Source organism: Leishmania infantum, chromosome 9 (assembly GCF_000002875.2).
Source record: "Leishmania infantum JPCM5 genome chromosome 9".
NCBI classification, from domain to species: domain Eukaryota; phylum Euglenozoa; class Kinetoplastea; order Trypanosomatida; family Trypanosomatidae; genus Leishmania; species Leishmania infantum.
The window spans coordinates 225,170-242,671 of record NC_009393.2 but is presented as its reverse complement, the minus strand read 5'-3'; the positions used below and the strand labels follow the sequence as shown (position 1 = coordinate 242,671).

Here is a 17,502-nt window from a genome sequence, read left to right as displayed (position 1 = left end):
AGCCCACTGCAACGCCGCGGCACGCAGCACAGTGTGGGCCCTGGGTGACTGCGAACATCATCGCAACGCACCAGAGCAGCAGAAAAGCAGTAGGTGGGATGCGCATCCTGGTTGAGTAGTCGACGCAATTTGTAGTGGGCTGGGACAAACACGATCCTCATGGCCGCAGGTCTCTTCGGCAGAGCGCCAGCCCAGACACACCTGTCCGCCAGCACCGCGCGCCCGTCGCGAGCACCGGAGGGCAGGCTGCAGAGGCGCGTGGATTCCCCAGAACGAGTGGGTACGGGACTCTGAGATACCACGCGCGCTGAGGTGGCCTGGCATCATCAGGGAAGAGATTCAAAACAAAAAAGGCGCGACGCCGATGCAGCCATGAGAAAGATGGAGTGGAGTGGGGGAAGGGAGGGGAGCAAGAGAGGTAGGCCGTCCGCCTCGAAGACCCTCCTCCGTGAGCATGGCGGTACACGGTCGAAAAAAGAATGCAAGCTCAGTTACTGGAGAGTCGCAGATGTACATGTTGGAATGCTTGTGTGGCGGTGGCGATCGAGACGCGCAATCGCACGATATAGGGTGAGCATGCCGCGGGGTCAGTCGTCCGTTCTCAGGCATTTCAAGCTTTCCCAACTTCCTTCATCCGCTCCGTCGCCACCTTCCAAGCCCAGCCCGTACACGCACTCGGCGTGCCGACCACCACCTCCTGCAAGCACTTGCCGTTACTTGCCCAGTGGAGAATACTGTCCTTGGTGTCGCAAAGATATGTGACATGAGTTTTCACGCTCTGTGCACGGCTCCGCGGCGTATCCTCGTCACGTCCGGCGCCACGTGTGCGGTGCTGCGACGACGTTAGCGGAGGATCATGTTCGCAGCGGATGTCGCCTGTGTACACGTCCACCGCGAAGACTGACGGCATGTTGGTGTGGTAAGGGGTGTACACCTGCGAGACCTTCGCCGTCTCACCTGCCGAGGCCGCCTTGAGTTTGTCTTTGGCGGTCTTCTTCGCCTCCATCGCGTTGGAGACGCTCAGCATTGGCGGTGCCTCGGGGTGCCGCGTGGGCCACTGCATGCGGCCACCACCGCGGAACAGCGTCGAGGCTGGTCTCACGCACGCGCGGCGGGCCAGGTGGACATCCCCCGCCGGATCCGCGATCACCATAACCCGTCCATCACGATGGCTTTGATAAGGCTGCCAGGAGCCTGTCGGGATCACCGGGGCTCGCTGGAACGGGCTTGTGGTGCGATTGAACACACCCGGCGTGTAGGCGGAGATGTTGTTGTTCGGCAGGAGGCCAAGCCGCTGCGCTACGAGCGGTGCCTCGCGGCTGCCAAAGCGCTGCGCGACGAAGGTCTGCCGCATCACCTCCAGTCCGTAATCGCTTACGGAGATGTTGTCGACATGGAGAGGCGGCGCTGGCTGTTGGGCCGCGTAGGCCGCGGTGTTCATCCGCTCCACCTCTGTCGGTGTGATAATCCGCTCTCTCCGCTGCTGCGCCGTCGCGTCGTCCAAGGTAGTCGGGGTTCTGGAGTCCACGAGATGGCTGGCTTCCAGTTGCATGATGCGCCGCACCAGCGGATAGTACTCGTAGTGGTCTCCGTAGGCGCGATGCAGGGTGGTGAGGGAGATGTGCTGAATCTCCGAGTTGAGAGCTTCGTGCATATGCACGAGGCGTGCGTGGTGTTGCAGCTGTTGCACCGACACCCCGGCTGCGAGTGGATCGTTGGTGCGAGCCTCGTCCATGCGGTAGCGCACGTACTCCTCTAGCGACTCCAGCTCACGGGTAACGTTCGAGAGCTGCAGCTGCAACTTTGTGCGGTTGCCGACAAGGTGACGGCCCAGTCGGTCCCAACCTTTCTGCACGCGACGGCGTTGGATGCGGTGGCCGTCTGCGTATATGCGCTCGAGCACGGCCGCGGCCGCCTGCTTCTCTTGCTGCACTTCGAGTGAGGTGTAGAGGGAGTAGTACCCCTTGTCCACCAGCATTGCGCGGGCAGAGGTGTGATACGGGTACAGCTTGTCTTCATACAGGGACGGCGTGGCGGTTGTGTACTGTGCCGCACTCGCTCTGCGCTGTTTCCACTGCATTATCATCGCCGCGCGCGTCGCTTCCAGAGCACGGTTGTTCGCCTCCACCACCTTAGGATCATCACTGAGGCGGTGCGGCGAAGCGCCGCCGTATGGGGTGCCCTGAAGCACAACTTCATCCTCTGCCGCACAGCAGTCCACAATGCCGTCGCCGACGAGTGACGGTGCGAGCAGCTGGCGTGCTGTACCACAGATGCACACAAATGGAAGCACTGGGCCGCTGGAAACGTAGAGACGATCCCCAACGTCGCCGCGCTTCCGCGGCTGCAGCGGGTAGCCGCATGCCTCGGCGTCCTCCTGCGCAATCACGTCGTCGGTTTCCCACAGACGCAGCGGCTGGTTTGAGACGAGGTATGACTTCCAGCGTGTGCCGACTGCGGGGGTGAGAGGGCCAGACATGGAGCAGGCGTTCGTCAGCAACTCGTCTGTCCCGTCCAGGCAGTCGCAGTAGTCGTCGTTCACGCGGCTGAGCGGAATGCGCTGCGAGACCACGTTAGCCGGTTGCACGACCAAGTGCCACTGCACCTCTTGCGGCGTGAGAACCACCCGCAGCGTTGGGAGCAGGCTGCCACCCTCACGATTCGGATCCGCCGAACCGTCACGGAGTGGCTCCGCGCCGCTGCCTGCCTGACATGCCGCGAGCACTTCTCGCCGCTCTTCCGACCGCAGATCGACAACGCGTGTGCCGCAGCTGAACAGAGGCGGCGCCGCCGACTCGCGGTGCGGTTGCAGAAAGGTCTCACTATATGCCTCAAGGGTGTAGCAGTGGAGGCGCGTTGACGACGATGACTGTGCTGCAGGGGTCGAATTTTGCGCAGCGGCGGCCGACACTGCGTCGGACGCGGTGCCTTGTGGCGCTGGTGGCGGGCCGCTTCTGGTCCCTGTCAGCGGCGGTGGGGCGGGGCTACGGCGTTGATCGGGGGGCACACCGAGACTGCCGCCCACGACTGCGCTGTCCTCGTCACCGGCTCTGCTCGCCGTCACAATGCTGATAAGGAAGTTCGACATCCACACAGGGAACCACTCGCGCCCCTTGCCGGCCATCTCCAGATGGACAAAGGTCCTCTGAACATCGGGCCCGTCCACGACGTACAGTTGCACCAGCAGGAAGCTTATCAGAATCGAGAGGAAGAAGGCGCCGATGAGACCGAAGCCGAAGAGAATGACGCAGGACGGACTCGATGCGACTGTAGGGTGGGAGGAAGGGCCAGCCGCTGCGCTTGTATTGGTATTCGCTGGCGCTGGCGCCCCTGAGGCTGCTGCCGCCGCGCTGCTGCTGTGTGCAGCTGACGCATCATCGGCCTTTGCTCGCCGCTGACGCAGCGTCGGCGCCGCCGCGGGGAGACGAGCGGAGGCGTCAGCCCCCGCCTCTGCGTGCACTTGCGTCTCCTCAGAAGAGGTCGAGGAGTGCTTGCCCCGCCTGGCCATCGCATACGGCAGCATTTATACGGTGCGTGCCTGTACGTATCGGCTGGCTTGTGTGGTAGTAGCGGGAAAGACAAATCAAAAGAGGGGCAGTGCAGCTCGCCCACGGTGGATGTGCGGCTGTCGTCTTCTCTGCAGGACCCCGATGCCGCGCGGGCAGGCAGACACGGCGACCCAACGAAGATGTTCGAAAAGTGTGTGTGTGTGTGTTTCAGCAAAGGAGGTGGAGGGGAGGGGGAGGCGGCTGAGAGAGAGAGAGCCGTCACGGTGAAGTTCCAAGCACAGATCGTGCCACATGCTCGACAGCGCATCGGCGCACACATGTTTCTTTCTTTTTTTTTCCGTCGATATACCCAAGATCCCTTATTGTTTTCCTCTGCCGCCCTGCTGTGTTGTGGCTGTTGTGCGGGTATCTGTCGGGGCGTTTCGAGCTTATACACACGTGCACACACACACAGACACACACCCAAAGACAAAACAAAGTAAGCGACAGCGGTGCCTCCGTGACCCTCCTCGTGCCTCTCTCCCTCTCCGCACCTTCGCGTGTATGCCTGCGTGGGAGAGGAGAGAGAGCGAGAGGCAGGGAGGGAGGCAGCGGTGTGCGGGATATGTACGTGCGTATGTATGTATATGTGTGGGAAAGGTCTGACATATATTCTGGCTTGCATCACCTGTTGTGCTTCTCTCCCTCTCTCTCTCTCTCTGAGCGGTCGCTCCCGTCCATGTGCTTCGCTCGAACAACCAGTCACCAGGGCTGTGGCAAAAGGCTGAGACAGTGTCGCCGGGACTGGCGTGCACCCACGCAGCTCAGCGCTGCATCAAAGACCCGGACGACGACGTCGGGTTTTCCATGGCGTGGAAACGCTCAAACGGATCCAGCACCACTGGCCCCGCCGGCTCTCGCAGGACATCCGACAGCTGCCCCGTCGTGGGCACGCGGCGTCGCTGGACAGCACCGTCCACCACATCCAGGACAAAGATGCCCGGCACCGTTGAAGTGGGCGAGGTATTGCCTGGGGTCGTGACGCGGGTCTTGCCCGGCAGCGCGGCACTCTCGTACGTGCCGTCGCCCTTCAGGATGAGCAGCGCCCAGTGATCCACGCCGATGCCCCGCTCGGTTGGGTGCCGCTTCAGCATCTTGGTGAAGTCCTCCTCACGTCGTACGCCGTTGCCTTGAGTTACATCAAAGTGGGGGCACAGCATCCCCGGCAGAATGTTGAGGCCACGCACGCGGATGTAGGACCAGGAGGTGCTGAGATCCGCGAGTTCTGCCTCGGTCTTGGAGATCTGATCTTGCGGGATCAGGCCCATCTTCAGTGCCGCCCTCTTCAACGACGGCTGCAGGTACGTTGCGGGGTCTGCGGAGTCGCTGTGGCCCGAGGTGAACCAGCAGATCGCACCGGCACTGCCGCCCGCCATAACGACCTGGCGCGCCGCAGCGTCCTTGAGCAGCCGCGCGAGCCCCGTTTCTTCCCACCGCCGCACCGCGTAGAGTGTGTTGCCGCCCGAGACGAGTACAATATCGGCCGCGGTTTGAATAAAATGCGCATCGCCGTCGTTGACCGCCTTCACGGCAGGGTCAGCAACTTGGATCGGTCGAACCGTCCAGCCACGTTGCAGTAGCAGGGATGTCTGCTCCGCCTGGCTCTCTGCGAGGTCGTAGGTGGCGGTACCAACGTAGGCGACACTCACCACCCCGGTCTTGGGTGTCGCCACGAGTGAGAGGAGGTGGTCGATCGTGACAGGCTCACTGAAGGCGTCGTGGCCGGAGCCGGCCAAGCAGGCGCGAATGGAATTCAAGTGCGGCGCGCCCATGCCTCCTTCCTTCTTGTGCAGTTCTCAAGTTGTCGAGCGAGTGTGCGAGCAGGGTGGGCACGTCAGAGGTGGTAACGGGGGGAGGGAGCGCTTTCTGTACGTACTTGTGTTTAACAACACACGAATATACATATATATATATATATATATGTATATACACACGGGGGGAGAGAGGCAACGATGATGCCGCTGCCGTCGCTGTGTGCGAATCGACTGCTGTGCGCCAGCTCTACGCTGATCGTATGCCTCTGTGCGTGTGCGTGGGTGCGCGCGCGGTGGTGCGAGATCGGTGGAGAGGATGGGTGTCGTCGCGTTAACTTATTTGCAAACAGAGAGACAATCCACGCGAACGCCGGGATGTAAAAGATGACGACCGTAACGAATAATACGAGCGCACCCTGATGCTCTGTTGCTGGGTGGTGCGAGTGGCCCTACAGAGGAGCGGGGGGAGAGGTGTAGGGGAAAGTGCGCACTGGCGATGAAGTCGCGAGAGTTTTTTTCTTTTTTTTTTGCGGAGGCGGTGACGACGTGAAGAGGCCACACAGGCACACACACACACACACACACACACACACACAGAGACACGCTGGGAGCGGCACATTGTCAGCCGAAAAAGTGATGATGGCGGCAAGGATGATGGACGACGACCAGCTCGAGCACCTCGTCAGGACTAACTCGCGTTGCTTGCAACGTAGATGACGAGTGAAAAACAAAAAGACAATGCGCACCGAACGCCTAAAGTGTATCCAGTAGCTCCCGCAACAGACGGAGAAGGGATGAGAGGGGTGTGGGGCCTGCAGCGACGCGGCCGGAGGGGGCTGAGCGTGTGCGCCGCCGGCCACTCGCTCTCCTCCACCTGAAAAATGTTATTGTTTTGCTCGTTGGGTCCCTCTCGCTGCAGTCCGGTCCCCACGCGTTACCCCTCCCCCCTTTTCCCTCCTTCCGCCCGGCTCTTGGCGAATATTACAGGCACCCTTGCTCCTTCAGATACGCTGTCTTGAGGTCGGCGTAGTTGACCCGCTCCAGCTTGTCGCCGAGGGCAGCCAGGTACGGCGTCGGCTCCAGCGTTCCGCTTTGTGTGTGCTGCGCGGGCAGGTCGATCACGCTTGCCGTGGTTGCCGCCTGACCGCTGCCAGACCTGCACTCGCGCGTTGCTGCGGTGAAGCACACAAGGTGCTTCATGGCTCGACTCATGCCCACGTAAAAGACGCGTTTTTCTTCTTCGCGTGGCCGCACCGGGTACTCGCCGACCCAGCACCCGGGCAGCAGCACCGCCGGCCACTCCATGCCCTTCGCGCGGTGCACAGTGCCGACAGTGACCTGCCCGATCCAGTGTGGCGAGGTACTGGTAGGGAGGCGGCCGCTGTTACCAGCGGTGCCCGCCCCCGCGGCTGCTCCTGCAGCATCGTCCGCGTTCCCGATCTCCCGCATGGGGCCGTAGTCGTCCGAGGACACGAGCGACACAAACTCGTCCAGCACGCGATGCAGCACCACGGCGGGTGGGCGCAGAGCCTGCATGACCGTCATAGTCGTGGTGGTGCTCCCGGCACTGAAGTTGCTGACCGAGTCGTCGGCAGCAGTCGCCTTGGAAAACAGTTGCGTTCGACTGTTGCTGTGGTTGCCGCTAGCCTGGGACGGGCGAGACCGCGACGACGCCTCCTCCCCTCTACCCTCACCACCGCCGCCTTCCTTCTCTAGCTCATGCGCCACCTCACGCTCCAGCGCCTCCCGCACGGAGTGGTACGTGTGCAGCACCAACTCGGACAGGTTCATGCGCTGCTCCTGCCACACCGCCGCCTCCTCCTCGGGGGGCAAAACGTCCTCATCGACGACGCCGTCACTGCCGGATGCGGCACCTGACCGCCGGCTGCCATGGCGCCACCGATCCCACCTACCGCCGCCTCCACCGGCGCTGCTGCAGGAGGCGGCGGCGGAGGAGGAGGTATAGCGCTGCTGCCGTTGATTGTGCTGCGAGGCGCATTGCTCCATGAGAAGGGCGCCAACGCGAGGCTGGTACGCCGAAGCGCTGCTTCGCCCGGACGCCTCGTCTGCACAGCGGTCACTACCCCAACCGGCGGCGGAGTTACGCGCTCGCTTCGTCCCCCTCGTGGCTGCTGAGGGGGTGGACGTGCGAGCTGCTACCGCGGCCATGCTTTCGCCCTCGTATCCACCTTCGCGCAGGACGTATCGAAGGACTTGCTCGACGTCGCAAGACGGCTGCGCAAGCAGCTCCCTGGCATGCACCACGATGCGCACCACGCTGCGGATGTTCTTCTGGTTCTTTTTGGACACCTCCAGCTTGGGGAAGAGCTCATGGGAAAAGTTGTGGTACACGAGCTCCTGCAAAACAGCAAAGAAGGAGTACGACTCGGGGTGGACTCCAGGCGTGGCGACGGCGGGGCAACCACCGCTGATGACCGAGGTACACGCAGCGCCGGGCTGTAAGCCCTCACTTCGCGACCCCTGCGCGCCTCCGTTATCTGCGCCAACCTCGCTGCCGTTATCCACGTGGATGGTGTGGCGCCACAACCGTATCCGCGCCGCTTCCATCGCGCGCCGCGCCTGACAGACTGAGTCAAGCGACAGGAAGAATTTCTTGGCCGCCCCGGCCGATAGCCGATGCAGCGGGGCGGTATTCAGGACTGTGCGCACATTTGCGTCACCTTCCGGGCCATGCGGTGACACACACAGTCGCAGAAACGCAAGCAGCGAGCGCATGCTTGCGAGATGGTCAACCGACATCCCCTTCAGCTGCCGCACTGGAATGCGCTGCGACTGCAGCACATCGCAGTAGAGTTGCACCCGCCGACGGGAGCGACAGAGAATGGCGATGTCACCGTAGCCGAGGTGGGCATCTCGACGGCGTAGCACGTGGTTGATCACCAGTGGCACCGCCTGCAGCTCATCATCCTCGCTGGCACACTGCACGAGCGTCACGGCGCGCTCCTCGCGATGGTGGTGTGCCATCTGCGTTGCCTTCACCACGCGATTGGCCGCTTCCACAATGGGCCCGTCGCTGCGGTAGTTCATCGCCAGCGTCAGCATTGCTGTCTGAGGAAAGCGCTTCTTCCACACCCCGAAGACGTTTGGCATGGCGCCGCGCCACGTGTAGATGCACTGATTGGGGTCTCCCACGCAGGTCACGCGACACGCGTCGCCGGCCAGCAGCGCCAGCAGCTCCACCTGAATCTCGTTGAAGTCCTGGAACTCGTCGACGACGAAGTGTGTGTACTCGGCACGCAGCGCGGTGCACACATCGGATGGGACCATCTTTCCCTGTTGCTGCTGTTGCTGGGGTTGGTGTTCGCCCTGTGAGGGCTGCTGCTCGTCCAGCCCCCCGCCGCACCCTTGCGAGGCTGCGAATGCGGTGACGGGGACGGGTCGGATCAGGTCGTAAAACATCTGCTGCAAGTCTCCAAAGTCCACGGCGTTGCGCTCCTCATGCAGAGCCTTTTGGTAGTAGGGGAAGAGGTATGCATCCTGCAGGGCAGGGTCCGACTGAGGAATCGGCGGCACCTTCATCGTCTTTACCCGATTCACGTAGTCGACCAGGTCCGTCACGGCCTCGCTGCTCTTTTCACGTTGCGCGTACGTGTCGACAACACGGCGGGCAAGTTCGTACTGCTGCCGCGCATCGAGGACGTGCGTGTCGGACTGGAGGGCACCAAAGCGCCGCAAGCACTCGAGCCCGAAGGCGTGAAACGTCTTGAGCTTCAAGGCGTGCGCCTCGCGGGTGAGCGTGGGAGGAAGGGTAGACCGCACCCGCTCCCGCAGCGTCTCCGCTGCTTGACGCGTGAAGCAGATGCCGAGGATGGAGTGTCCCGGCACACCGCTCTGGAGGAGGTAGGCGATGCGTGCCGCCATCGTCTGGGTCTTTCCGCTGCCGGCGCCAGCCTGCAGTATCAGCGCGGCGCCCGCCGGGTACGTGGCAGCGCGTATTTGTGACTCGTCCATCCGTGACAGCGCGGCGCAGCAGGCAAGGGGGGCTGCCGACGACGGGGATGGCGACGATAATGGCAGGAGCGGTGGCGGGGACAGCGAGGCGGGAGGGAGGGGTAATGGCGCGCCGTGGCCTTCGTTATGGAGATTCGTGGCGGATTGCCGCACGACACCGGCTTCCTGCGTTACCGATACATCCAACACGCTCGCTGACCCCGCCACCGTGGCAGAAGCAGAGGTGGACTCGACTAGCTTAGCGGGGCCCACTGCCGGGAGCGCGGCAGTGGGGTGATGGGGGGCAATGGCACTGACCGAGGGATTCGTCGCCGCTCCGCCTGTGCTTTCGCCCTTCGACAACGGTCGCGAGGTGTAGGTGAAGGAGGTGCGAGGCGCGTGTCCGGCACGCTGAAGCGGAGCGGCCAGCGAGGCCTGAATCGAGTAGGAGCTGGGCTGCGAGCTGCTTCCGCGGCCACTTCCAGAGCCTTCACTGACGGCGACGAGAGCATTGCGAACTTCCTGCATGGCAGGCTTATCTTTCGATTCTGCGTCTATCCCACTCTACGGGTGTGCGACGTGCGAAAAGAATACACCCGCTCTCTCGCACACAGACACACACTTGAACGGATCCGATACTTCGAGTAGGAAGGAGGTCTCTGATGAGCGGAGCCCACACTGTGTAGGTTCATGCAAGAAACAATCAAGAAGGGGAGGGGTGAGGCAGAGGTTGTGCGGGGGTGGCAGTGGTGTGGGAGGAGAAGCAGTTGTGTCGATCTATAAAGATCTCTTGTGGTCTGGTGTCGGCGGAGCGGACGCCAAGCCCCCGCTCGCACGTATATGTATATATATATATATGTGAACGCGTATATGGATGTGTATGCCCATATGTATATATGTGCGTGTGTGTGTATATGTGCGGCATTCCTTTGCGGACATCACAGGCGGTGTTGTGGCGTCAGTTCATACAACGAGGACGAGGAGGGGAGGGCGAGAAGTAGTGCTCGAAGAACAGGCGGACGACCTGGCTACACAGTCAACGCTGGTAGCAGCAGCAGCGCTACGTTACTACCCGCATGAAAAACGCATATGCACACACACACACACACACACACAGAGACACATTGGCGACGCATGCGTGCGCGTACCCGCTCTACCGTTTGAGTAGCGTTGTTGAGGCTCTTCTTGCATGAACCTTTTTTTCCTTTTCTGAATTCTACGGCTCATCCACACCGCAGCTTCCCTATGCGTGAACATGCGCGGGCGAGTGGGTGGGGCAGGGGACGCGGTTCAGCGCACGTGTCTGTGTTACAGGTAGACATGAAGGAAAAAGGAGGGATGGGGGGGGAAGGACCAAGAGGAGGAGGAGTCGGGAAAGAAGCGGAAGGAAGAAGTAACAAGACGACGACGACACATAATGCCGGCATAGGGGGCGGCACACAGAGATACGCGCGGACGACACACCTACATCGTCATCGTTATGCCCTCCACAGTGCTGCACAAGGATGTATTTACGATTGTTTGGGCGTTAGGGGGTGTCGGCCGTTAGAAGACGCCGGGGAAACAAGGCGAAGGTGCGTGTGTAGGCGTCCTTATCTCTCTCTCTCTCGGTATATGTGTGCGTTGCTAGTCGCTGCGCTCATCAGTGTGTAGGTATGCGTGAGTGGAGAGTGCGTGTACGCATGGACCACCCAGCGCGCGTCAGCGACAGGGGGCTCGGATCGCACCCCTGCACCCTCTTCAGCGCACCGCAAGCTCACGCTCGCCGTACGCCGCCCCTCTACCGAAAGAAAAAAGGACAGAGCACACAGCCACACACACACACACACACAAGACTGAAGAAAGGAAAAACAAAACGAGTACGAAGGACAATGATCACAAGCAAGAGGATGTCAGCCCCTCGCCCTCCCCCACACACACAATAAAAGGACAGGCGCGCAGGAACAGCCAGAGCCGCGCTAGCAACAAACAACAAGATAGGAAGGACAGCTACACGCACACACACAGAGACAGACCATAAACAATGGGGAATAAACGATAGCAAGGAGGGGGCGGTGAAAAGAAAAACGTCCGCGAGGAATTGAGAGAGGGGGAGGAGAGACATAGAGGAACACGCGCGGAAACGGATGCGCACTCAATCGAAGAAGGTGGTGGTGGTGGGAGGAAGGAGGATGAGAATGGCCACAACAAAGGAAGCGAGATAAAATAATAATAATAGAAAAAAGGGAAAAGGAGGTAGGAATGTCTTTTGTTTGGTATGTGTGTGTGTGTGTGAGAGCCCTACCAGTTGGCACTCTCAGCCATCTGCACTTTTTCTGTTCGCAATGTTCTCTCCGTCTTCATCCATGTGCCTCCCCCCCTCCCCCAGACAGGGCGAGGGCTTTCTGCACGCAGCATTGCGGTGAGGGTGCGGGCGAAGGGGGTTGGTGATGTGGAAGAAGGGGAGGAGGGAAGGAGGAAAATGCCCGGCGCTATCGTTGTCGCGGTGCGTTCGCCTACACGGAAAAGTTGCACACGAGAGCTAGGACCAGAGTCAACACGGCCACCACCACACGTAATGGCGCGGCGGCGGCGTCGCGGTACTGTGGAGGGTCGCGGGAGCACTTGGCACCTTCGGAGCCGCAGTTGATGGGGGCCCTGCAGTTAGGCTTGTAGGGTGCTGAGCCCATCGCCTGGAAGAGTGCGCTGGTGAGTACCCGGGACACCCAGGACGGCGGGCTGCAGCCGCAGAAGTTGTTGCCCACGAGGCTGACATTCTGCAGGCCGGCGATGTAGCCCAGCGTGTCCGGCATCGAACCGCGCAGCAGGTTGTTCGACACGTCAATGTTCTTCAGCGATGTCAGCGTCCACCTCGGCAGGCTGCCGCACGCGCTGGAATTTTTCAGGATGACCGTCTGCAGCGAGCGCATCGCGTTCCAGCTCGCGGGAATGGTACCAAACAGGTTGGTGTTCGTGAAGTTGAGAACCCGCACCTTCTTGAGGCCGCCCCAGCTGTTCTTGAACCCGCCCCCGATGTCCATGTTCGTCAAGGAAATCTCAGTGACCGCGATATTGGCGCTGTCGCCCGCCACATTCAGTTCTGGAAGGCTGCCGGTGAACCCAGCATTGTCGATGATAACTGTGATGTTCGTGTCGGCATTGCAGCTGACGTACGGCCAAGTGCACCAATCATCCCCTGTCCACACACTCGCCAGGCCAGGTATCGAGACCGCGAAGGACCGCAGAAACTCGGCGGTGATGGAGTTTTGCGCTGCCGTGAGAGCCGCACGCGTGACGCCACCGGCGAGGAGCAAGACGTACACGACAAAGGCCATCAGCGCGGCCATGCTCAGACGACGAGCTTGCTGGGCCATGCCTATGATTTCGATAAGCTTCCCTGTCTTCACCTTCTTTCGTTTATAGAAGACGAGGGAGGGGGTGGGGTGGGGGTACCAGCGAAACAGCGATCACTTCGAAAGGCGAGGAGGACGGTGGTGGTAGGTGGTGGCCTTCTCAACCTTTCCCTCTATATAGATGTATGTGTGGGTCTATTCCTCTTTGAGGGGAAACGACCGAGCAGGAGGTTCGGGAACAAACGCACGCATGCAGACGTGTGGAAGAAAGCGCAGCAGAGCCGAAGGTGAGCGGCAACGGCAGCAGGACGACGAGGCGAGAGGACGACGCCGCCGGCACACAGTGGGGTGATAAGATCAGCACAAAGACGTAATAAAGTACAATGACACAAAAAGGATAAGATGTGCGCGCGTCGCACACACACACACACACACACAGAGAAATGGAGTAAGAAAGGGGAGAGAGGGGGACGGAAGGGGGAAAAGGAAGAAACCAGATGGAAAATGTAAGAGATAGATGGGAGAGCGAACAAACAGAATAGGGGGTAAGGTGAGGGTGAGGGGATGGATGGATGGATGGACGCACGCAGAGACACACCAGCAACAACGGAGACCAAGAGCCCTTCCCCCAAGACACACACACACACACACACGCGAAACGCACAAACGCTCCAGCAAAAGCCGTGCGCAAAGAGGATTGGGCGAGGAGGAGGGGGGGGAGGAGGAGGAGGAGGAGGAGGAGGAGTGGGGGGGGGCGTTGCGCCGAATGGATACGTAGAAAAGAGAAAAAAAATACAAATGAAACTCTTTTGTAAGTATATATATATATATTACTACGTATCTTATGTATCTCTATATATATAGATGTGGTATGCTGCACCGGATATCAATGTACCGACGATGTGACGCTTTCCTTTTTCGCACTCTCGTCTTAATAATAATAATGCGTCGTAGGCCCGATGAAGAAGAAGCAGGTGGAGAGAGAGAGAGCTACGGGTAACACTGACACGCACCCATGCGCAGCGAGGCGGAAGAAGGCAGGGGCGGTGGCGGTGGTGATGGTGGTCGGGTTCGGGTACCGAGCCGTGATGATACACGAAAATGCCCGTTTGTGCTCCTTCGAACGGACAGCAACGGCTAGACGACGCACGCACACACACACAAGGCGATGAGATGGTGATTACGGGGAGTGAGAGAGGCAGAGGAGCACATGAACAAGTCGACAGATGTGTTCGGACGTGTTTGTGTGTCTCGTTCAGGGTACCAAGCGAAGACGTGTCAGAAATGAGGAGAGTTCCACGCACACAGGAAGGAGAGAGTGTGAGAAATGTGATGTAGAGTCGAGGTAACAGAGAATCAAGAACGTCTGTAATAATAGACACACACACACACACACACACACAGTTGTTGGCCGTAGAGAAGACGGGCGAGTTGGAGCGCGTGCGCGCACGTGAGTTCGTGTGTATGTATATTGTGCATATGTGCAGCGGAAGCATCAGCAGGGGCAGAGACCCCCCCCCCGCCACCCATAACGAGATGAAGAAAAAAGAGACACCAGAGAGATGAAGCGAGAGCGTCAAGAAGAGAGATCGTCTTCGCCACCATCGTTGTTAGCGAGGGGGAGAGTGGGCAGTGAGGTGATGGCGGAGGCATACGTCTACCCACACATTCACTGGCGTACAGATCCGAGACCTCCTTTTCTATTGGATCTGTCGTGCCGCTCAACGTTACGCATTCAATGCAGGCACCATGAAAAGAGCTCTGAGGAGAGGAAGCCCATCTTGCTATGGGCTCCGGGCCCTTCACCAACTACACCTTTTCCGCGCTTTTCGTGTTGATTTGCAAGTGTGTGCATGCGTGTTTTTTTTTTGTGCTTGTCGCCACAAACGTCCATCTCCTTCACGTTTACCCCTCCATCGCGGACCTCGTGTGTCGGTCGTGCCGCTCCTTGTGCGTATTTCGTGCAGGGTGTGCCATGCATCAGCATTCATCACTACACAGCACTTCAAAAGTGGGCGAGGCGCATGTCTGACCTTCCCCCGTCCTCCACACACGCAGAGAATACATGCATGCCTGAGTGCAGGCACGCGCAATACAACGAACACAGCAAACGAAGCGAGCGAGACAGAGAGAACGCACGAGCTGGCTTCTTTTCCATCGGTGTGTGCCTGCGCTGCTCTATCCTCCCTCTCCAGTGAGGTGTTGCTGTGCAGTTGGTGAGACAGACACACGCGCATTGATGGAGGCACGGATAGAGAGAGAGCAAGGTCTCTCTGTATGCGTGTGTGGGGGAAGCACGGCGGCGCGTACACCCCCCTCCTCAGCCTCTTCCCTCCCCCCCCACTACCACTACCACTAAAGAGAGAAAGCAGTCTTGCACACATGTCCGCATACTGAGCAAGCGCGAAGAGTTTTGAAACAAAATCGCCGACTTTGGGAGGGGGATCGGGTACGGGATGCAAGGCAAACACACGGAAAGCTCGAAGGGAGGGCGGTATGAAGAAGGATCTGCCGGATCAACGCCGGCAGAAGCACTGCCCCGTCTTCGTTCACATCACCTCTTTACACGTATATGCTTCGAAGTCTGCCCCATTCCATGCGCTTTCTTCATCTGGCGTCCTGTGCACGTCCTCGATCTTAGCATACAGCGACGTCCGCACACAAACATGCGTGGGGCCGTGCCGCTACCGCTTGTTCGTTCCAGCACCGCCACCGCCACGACGACGGCCGCTCTCGCATTTGCTTGAGTGCCCTTTCGCGCCTCACACACGTACTCCACCCCCCGCTTCTCCGCCAACCCGAGGAGGCAGCACGGCACGCGCACACCGCAGTGACGGGAGAGGGAGTCGGACAAGGACGATCCTTGCTGGCGAGGCAAAGAGCGCGCGCGTTTCCTTGCTGACTTCACGTAGAATGACATCCCGCCTCTCCTTCTCCTCTTCTCCATCGTCCACCTCTCCAGCGTGGCTGGAATCTGTGACGGTGGGTGTACGGTAGCAGGCATGATAGCGCGCGCGCATCCATGTATGTGCGTGTGCTCCCTTTGTGCAGGAGAGGGAGGAGCTGACGGTGAAATGAGAGGCGAGAGGTGGACAGAAAGCGAAGGGTTTCTTCGCTGATGCGCCCCTCTTGTAGTCTCGGTGATGCTGCGATGGGGGCCCACGCGAAGTGCGCAGAAGAACTCCCCATTGAATGGGAGAGAGGACATATGGATGAAGTGCCGAGAATGTGCTCTTCAGAGCCGTCCTCCTCTTCCCTCTCATGGGGTCGTTCGGTGCGTATGTGCCTCACGTATGCAAAGGCAGCGAGAGCCGACAGAGAAAAACACACACACACACACACACACACACTCACTCACCGGCTCCACACACGTGCAGAGAGCGGGTGCTGGTAGTCGTGGACAATGACTACGAGGGATTGTTTCCCTCGTGCCCGCTGCTGCTGTGCCCGCTTACACCACTGCAGTTTTCGCTGTCCATCTGCCTCGCTACGGCGATGCGTGCTGCCTCCACCGTGTCGTGCATGCAGATCGGCACCCCGTCCTCGTCCACATCGGACAGGAGTGCGGTTACCGCGGTCGCGAATCCATCTGATGCCTCCTGCAGTGGGAGAAGCGGTGCGGCGTAAAGCAGCTGCTCCATGGCGTGATAGTCGTGGTAAATTTCGTGCGCGCGGTAGCTGTCCCTCATCTGTGGGAGGAGGAGGGACAGGCGGCGTGTCAGGGCTTCAACTCGCTTGCGGCGTCGTTGCCGCGCGGCACGCCACTCGACATCGCGCATGAGGGACGCTATCGGATAGTCTGGATCGCCGGTGCAATGGGTAATGATGATGCCAATGAAGTCGGGTGTTACGCCGGTGTTTGTGTGCTCTTGCCCACCACCTCGAGCACCGCCGATGGCGCTGCTGTCGTCGCCGTCGTTGCTGTCAGTGGTGGTCGTCATAGACGTGCCTTCATCACTGCTGTCGTCGGAGTCATCTGGCGGCGCGAGATCACTAGCGCGTGCGCCGCTTCTGCAGCCATCGCCCTCTCCACGTGGCCGTTGCTGGCGCTGATCCCGGGGGGCACTCGGTGCTACGGGCGGGGAACTTGATTCGGCAGGTTGACTGTCGCCCGCAGCTGCGGCTGTGGCAGTGTCCGTCTCGGCTTTTCTCACCTCTTCCTCCTGGCGCGCCCCCTTCTTGCGTGCCCGGCCGACATCACCGTTCTCTGACACGCCGCCGCTCTTGCTGCCCCGATGAAGGCGTCGCGCGGCGCGCAGGCGATCCACCGCGGCAAAGCCCCACCCCAGGAAGGCGCCGCAGTTGCTGCAGTTGCAGAAGCACCACGCATAGCCGGCGAAGAAGGAGTGTTCAGTGGAGTAAACGGTCGTGTTGCACTCCACAAAAGACGGCGCGTGAAGCGTGGTGGAGGCGGCACCGCGCGTCCCTGTCGCATCCGCCGGTTGCGCATGCGTTGTGGAGACCTCCTCGACCTGCACTGGTCCTTCACACTTTTGTGCATCGAGGACCGAGGCGGCGGTGGTCGAAGTATCGGCGTTACACGAGCGAAAAGCATCTGCACCGGGTGGTGGAGCTTCGCCACTAGGCGTTGAGGCCAGACGCAGTGTCACATGCGGAGCCAAGCGCAGTAGATCAAACCGCCGCGCGCTCGGGTTCGTGGCGCTGTACGCCTGTATCGGCGGCGATCCATTGGCGAAAAGGTCCAGCTCGTAGCTGTACACCTGCTCCCTCCACACAGGAACCGCCTCCTCCGCCGGCAGCACATCCCACAGCGAACCAATAGGGCAACGACAGCCGTCACAGAGAAGGACTTCGACGGTGCCCTGCGGGCTGGCGGAGGCGGCGGCCGTGGACGAGGAGGAAGGTGACGCGCTCATGGGAGCAGAGAGCGATAAGGAAAGATAAAGGAGCGGGTGA

At 60.3% G+C, this 17,502-nt stretch overlaps 5 protein-coding genes across 5 annotated transcripts; all 5 read right to left on the bottom strand.

The window, feature by feature from the left end:
• Positions 1 to 610: 610 nt before the first annotated feature.
• LINJ_09_0660 (conserved hypothetical protein) lies at positions 611 to 3,523 on the bottom strand (the record flags this gene model as incomplete). The annotated part of the gene is made up of 1 exon (XM_001463486.1): positions 611 to 3,523. The coding sequence occupies one exon, from the start codon at positions 3,521 to 3,523 to the stop codon at positions 611 to 613; it is 2,913 nt and encodes a 970-aa protein (XP_001463523.1).
• A 789-nt stretch (positions 3,524 to 4,312) lies between these two features.
• Positions 4,313 to 5,320, bottom strand: LINJ_09_0650 (putative cyclin 1; the record flags this gene model as incomplete). Its single annotated transcript, XM_001463485.1, has 1 exon — positions 4,313 to 5,320. The coding sequence occupies one exon, from the start codon at positions 5,318 to 5,320 to the stop codon at positions 4,313 to 4,315; it is 1,008 nt and encodes a 335-aa protein (XP_001463522.1).
• Positions 5,321 to 6,283: 963 nt separating this feature from the next.
• On the bottom strand, positions 6,284 to 9,274 carry LINJ_09_0640 (putative ATP-dependent DNA helicase; the record flags this gene model as incomplete). Its single annotated transcript, XM_001463484.1, has 1 exon — positions 6,284 to 9,274. One exon carries the CDS (start codon positions 9,272 to 9,274, stop codon positions 6,284 to 6,286), a length of 2,991 nt encoding a protein of 996 aa, XP_001463521.1.
• A 2,474-nt stretch (positions 9,275 to 11,748) lies between these two features.
• LINJ_09_0630 (surface antigen-like protein) lies at positions 11,749 to 12,606 on the bottom strand (the record flags this gene model as incomplete). The annotated part of the gene is made up of 1 exon (XM_001463483.1): positions 11,749 to 12,606. One exon carries the CDS (start codon positions 12,604 to 12,606, stop codon positions 11,749 to 11,751), a length of 858 nt encoding a protein of 285 aa, XP_001463520.1.
• Positions 12,607 to 15,992: 3,386 nt separating this feature from the next.
• On the bottom strand, positions 15,993 to 17,462 carry LINJ_09_0620 (conserved hypothetical protein; the record flags this gene model as incomplete). The annotated part of the gene is made up of 1 exon (XM_001463482.1): positions 15,993 to 17,462. The coding sequence occupies one exon, from the start codon at positions 17,460 to 17,462 to the stop codon at positions 15,993 to 15,995; it is 1,470 nt and encodes a 489-aa protein (XP_001463519.1).
• Between the last annotated feature and the right edge of the window lie 40 nt (positions 17,463 to 17,502).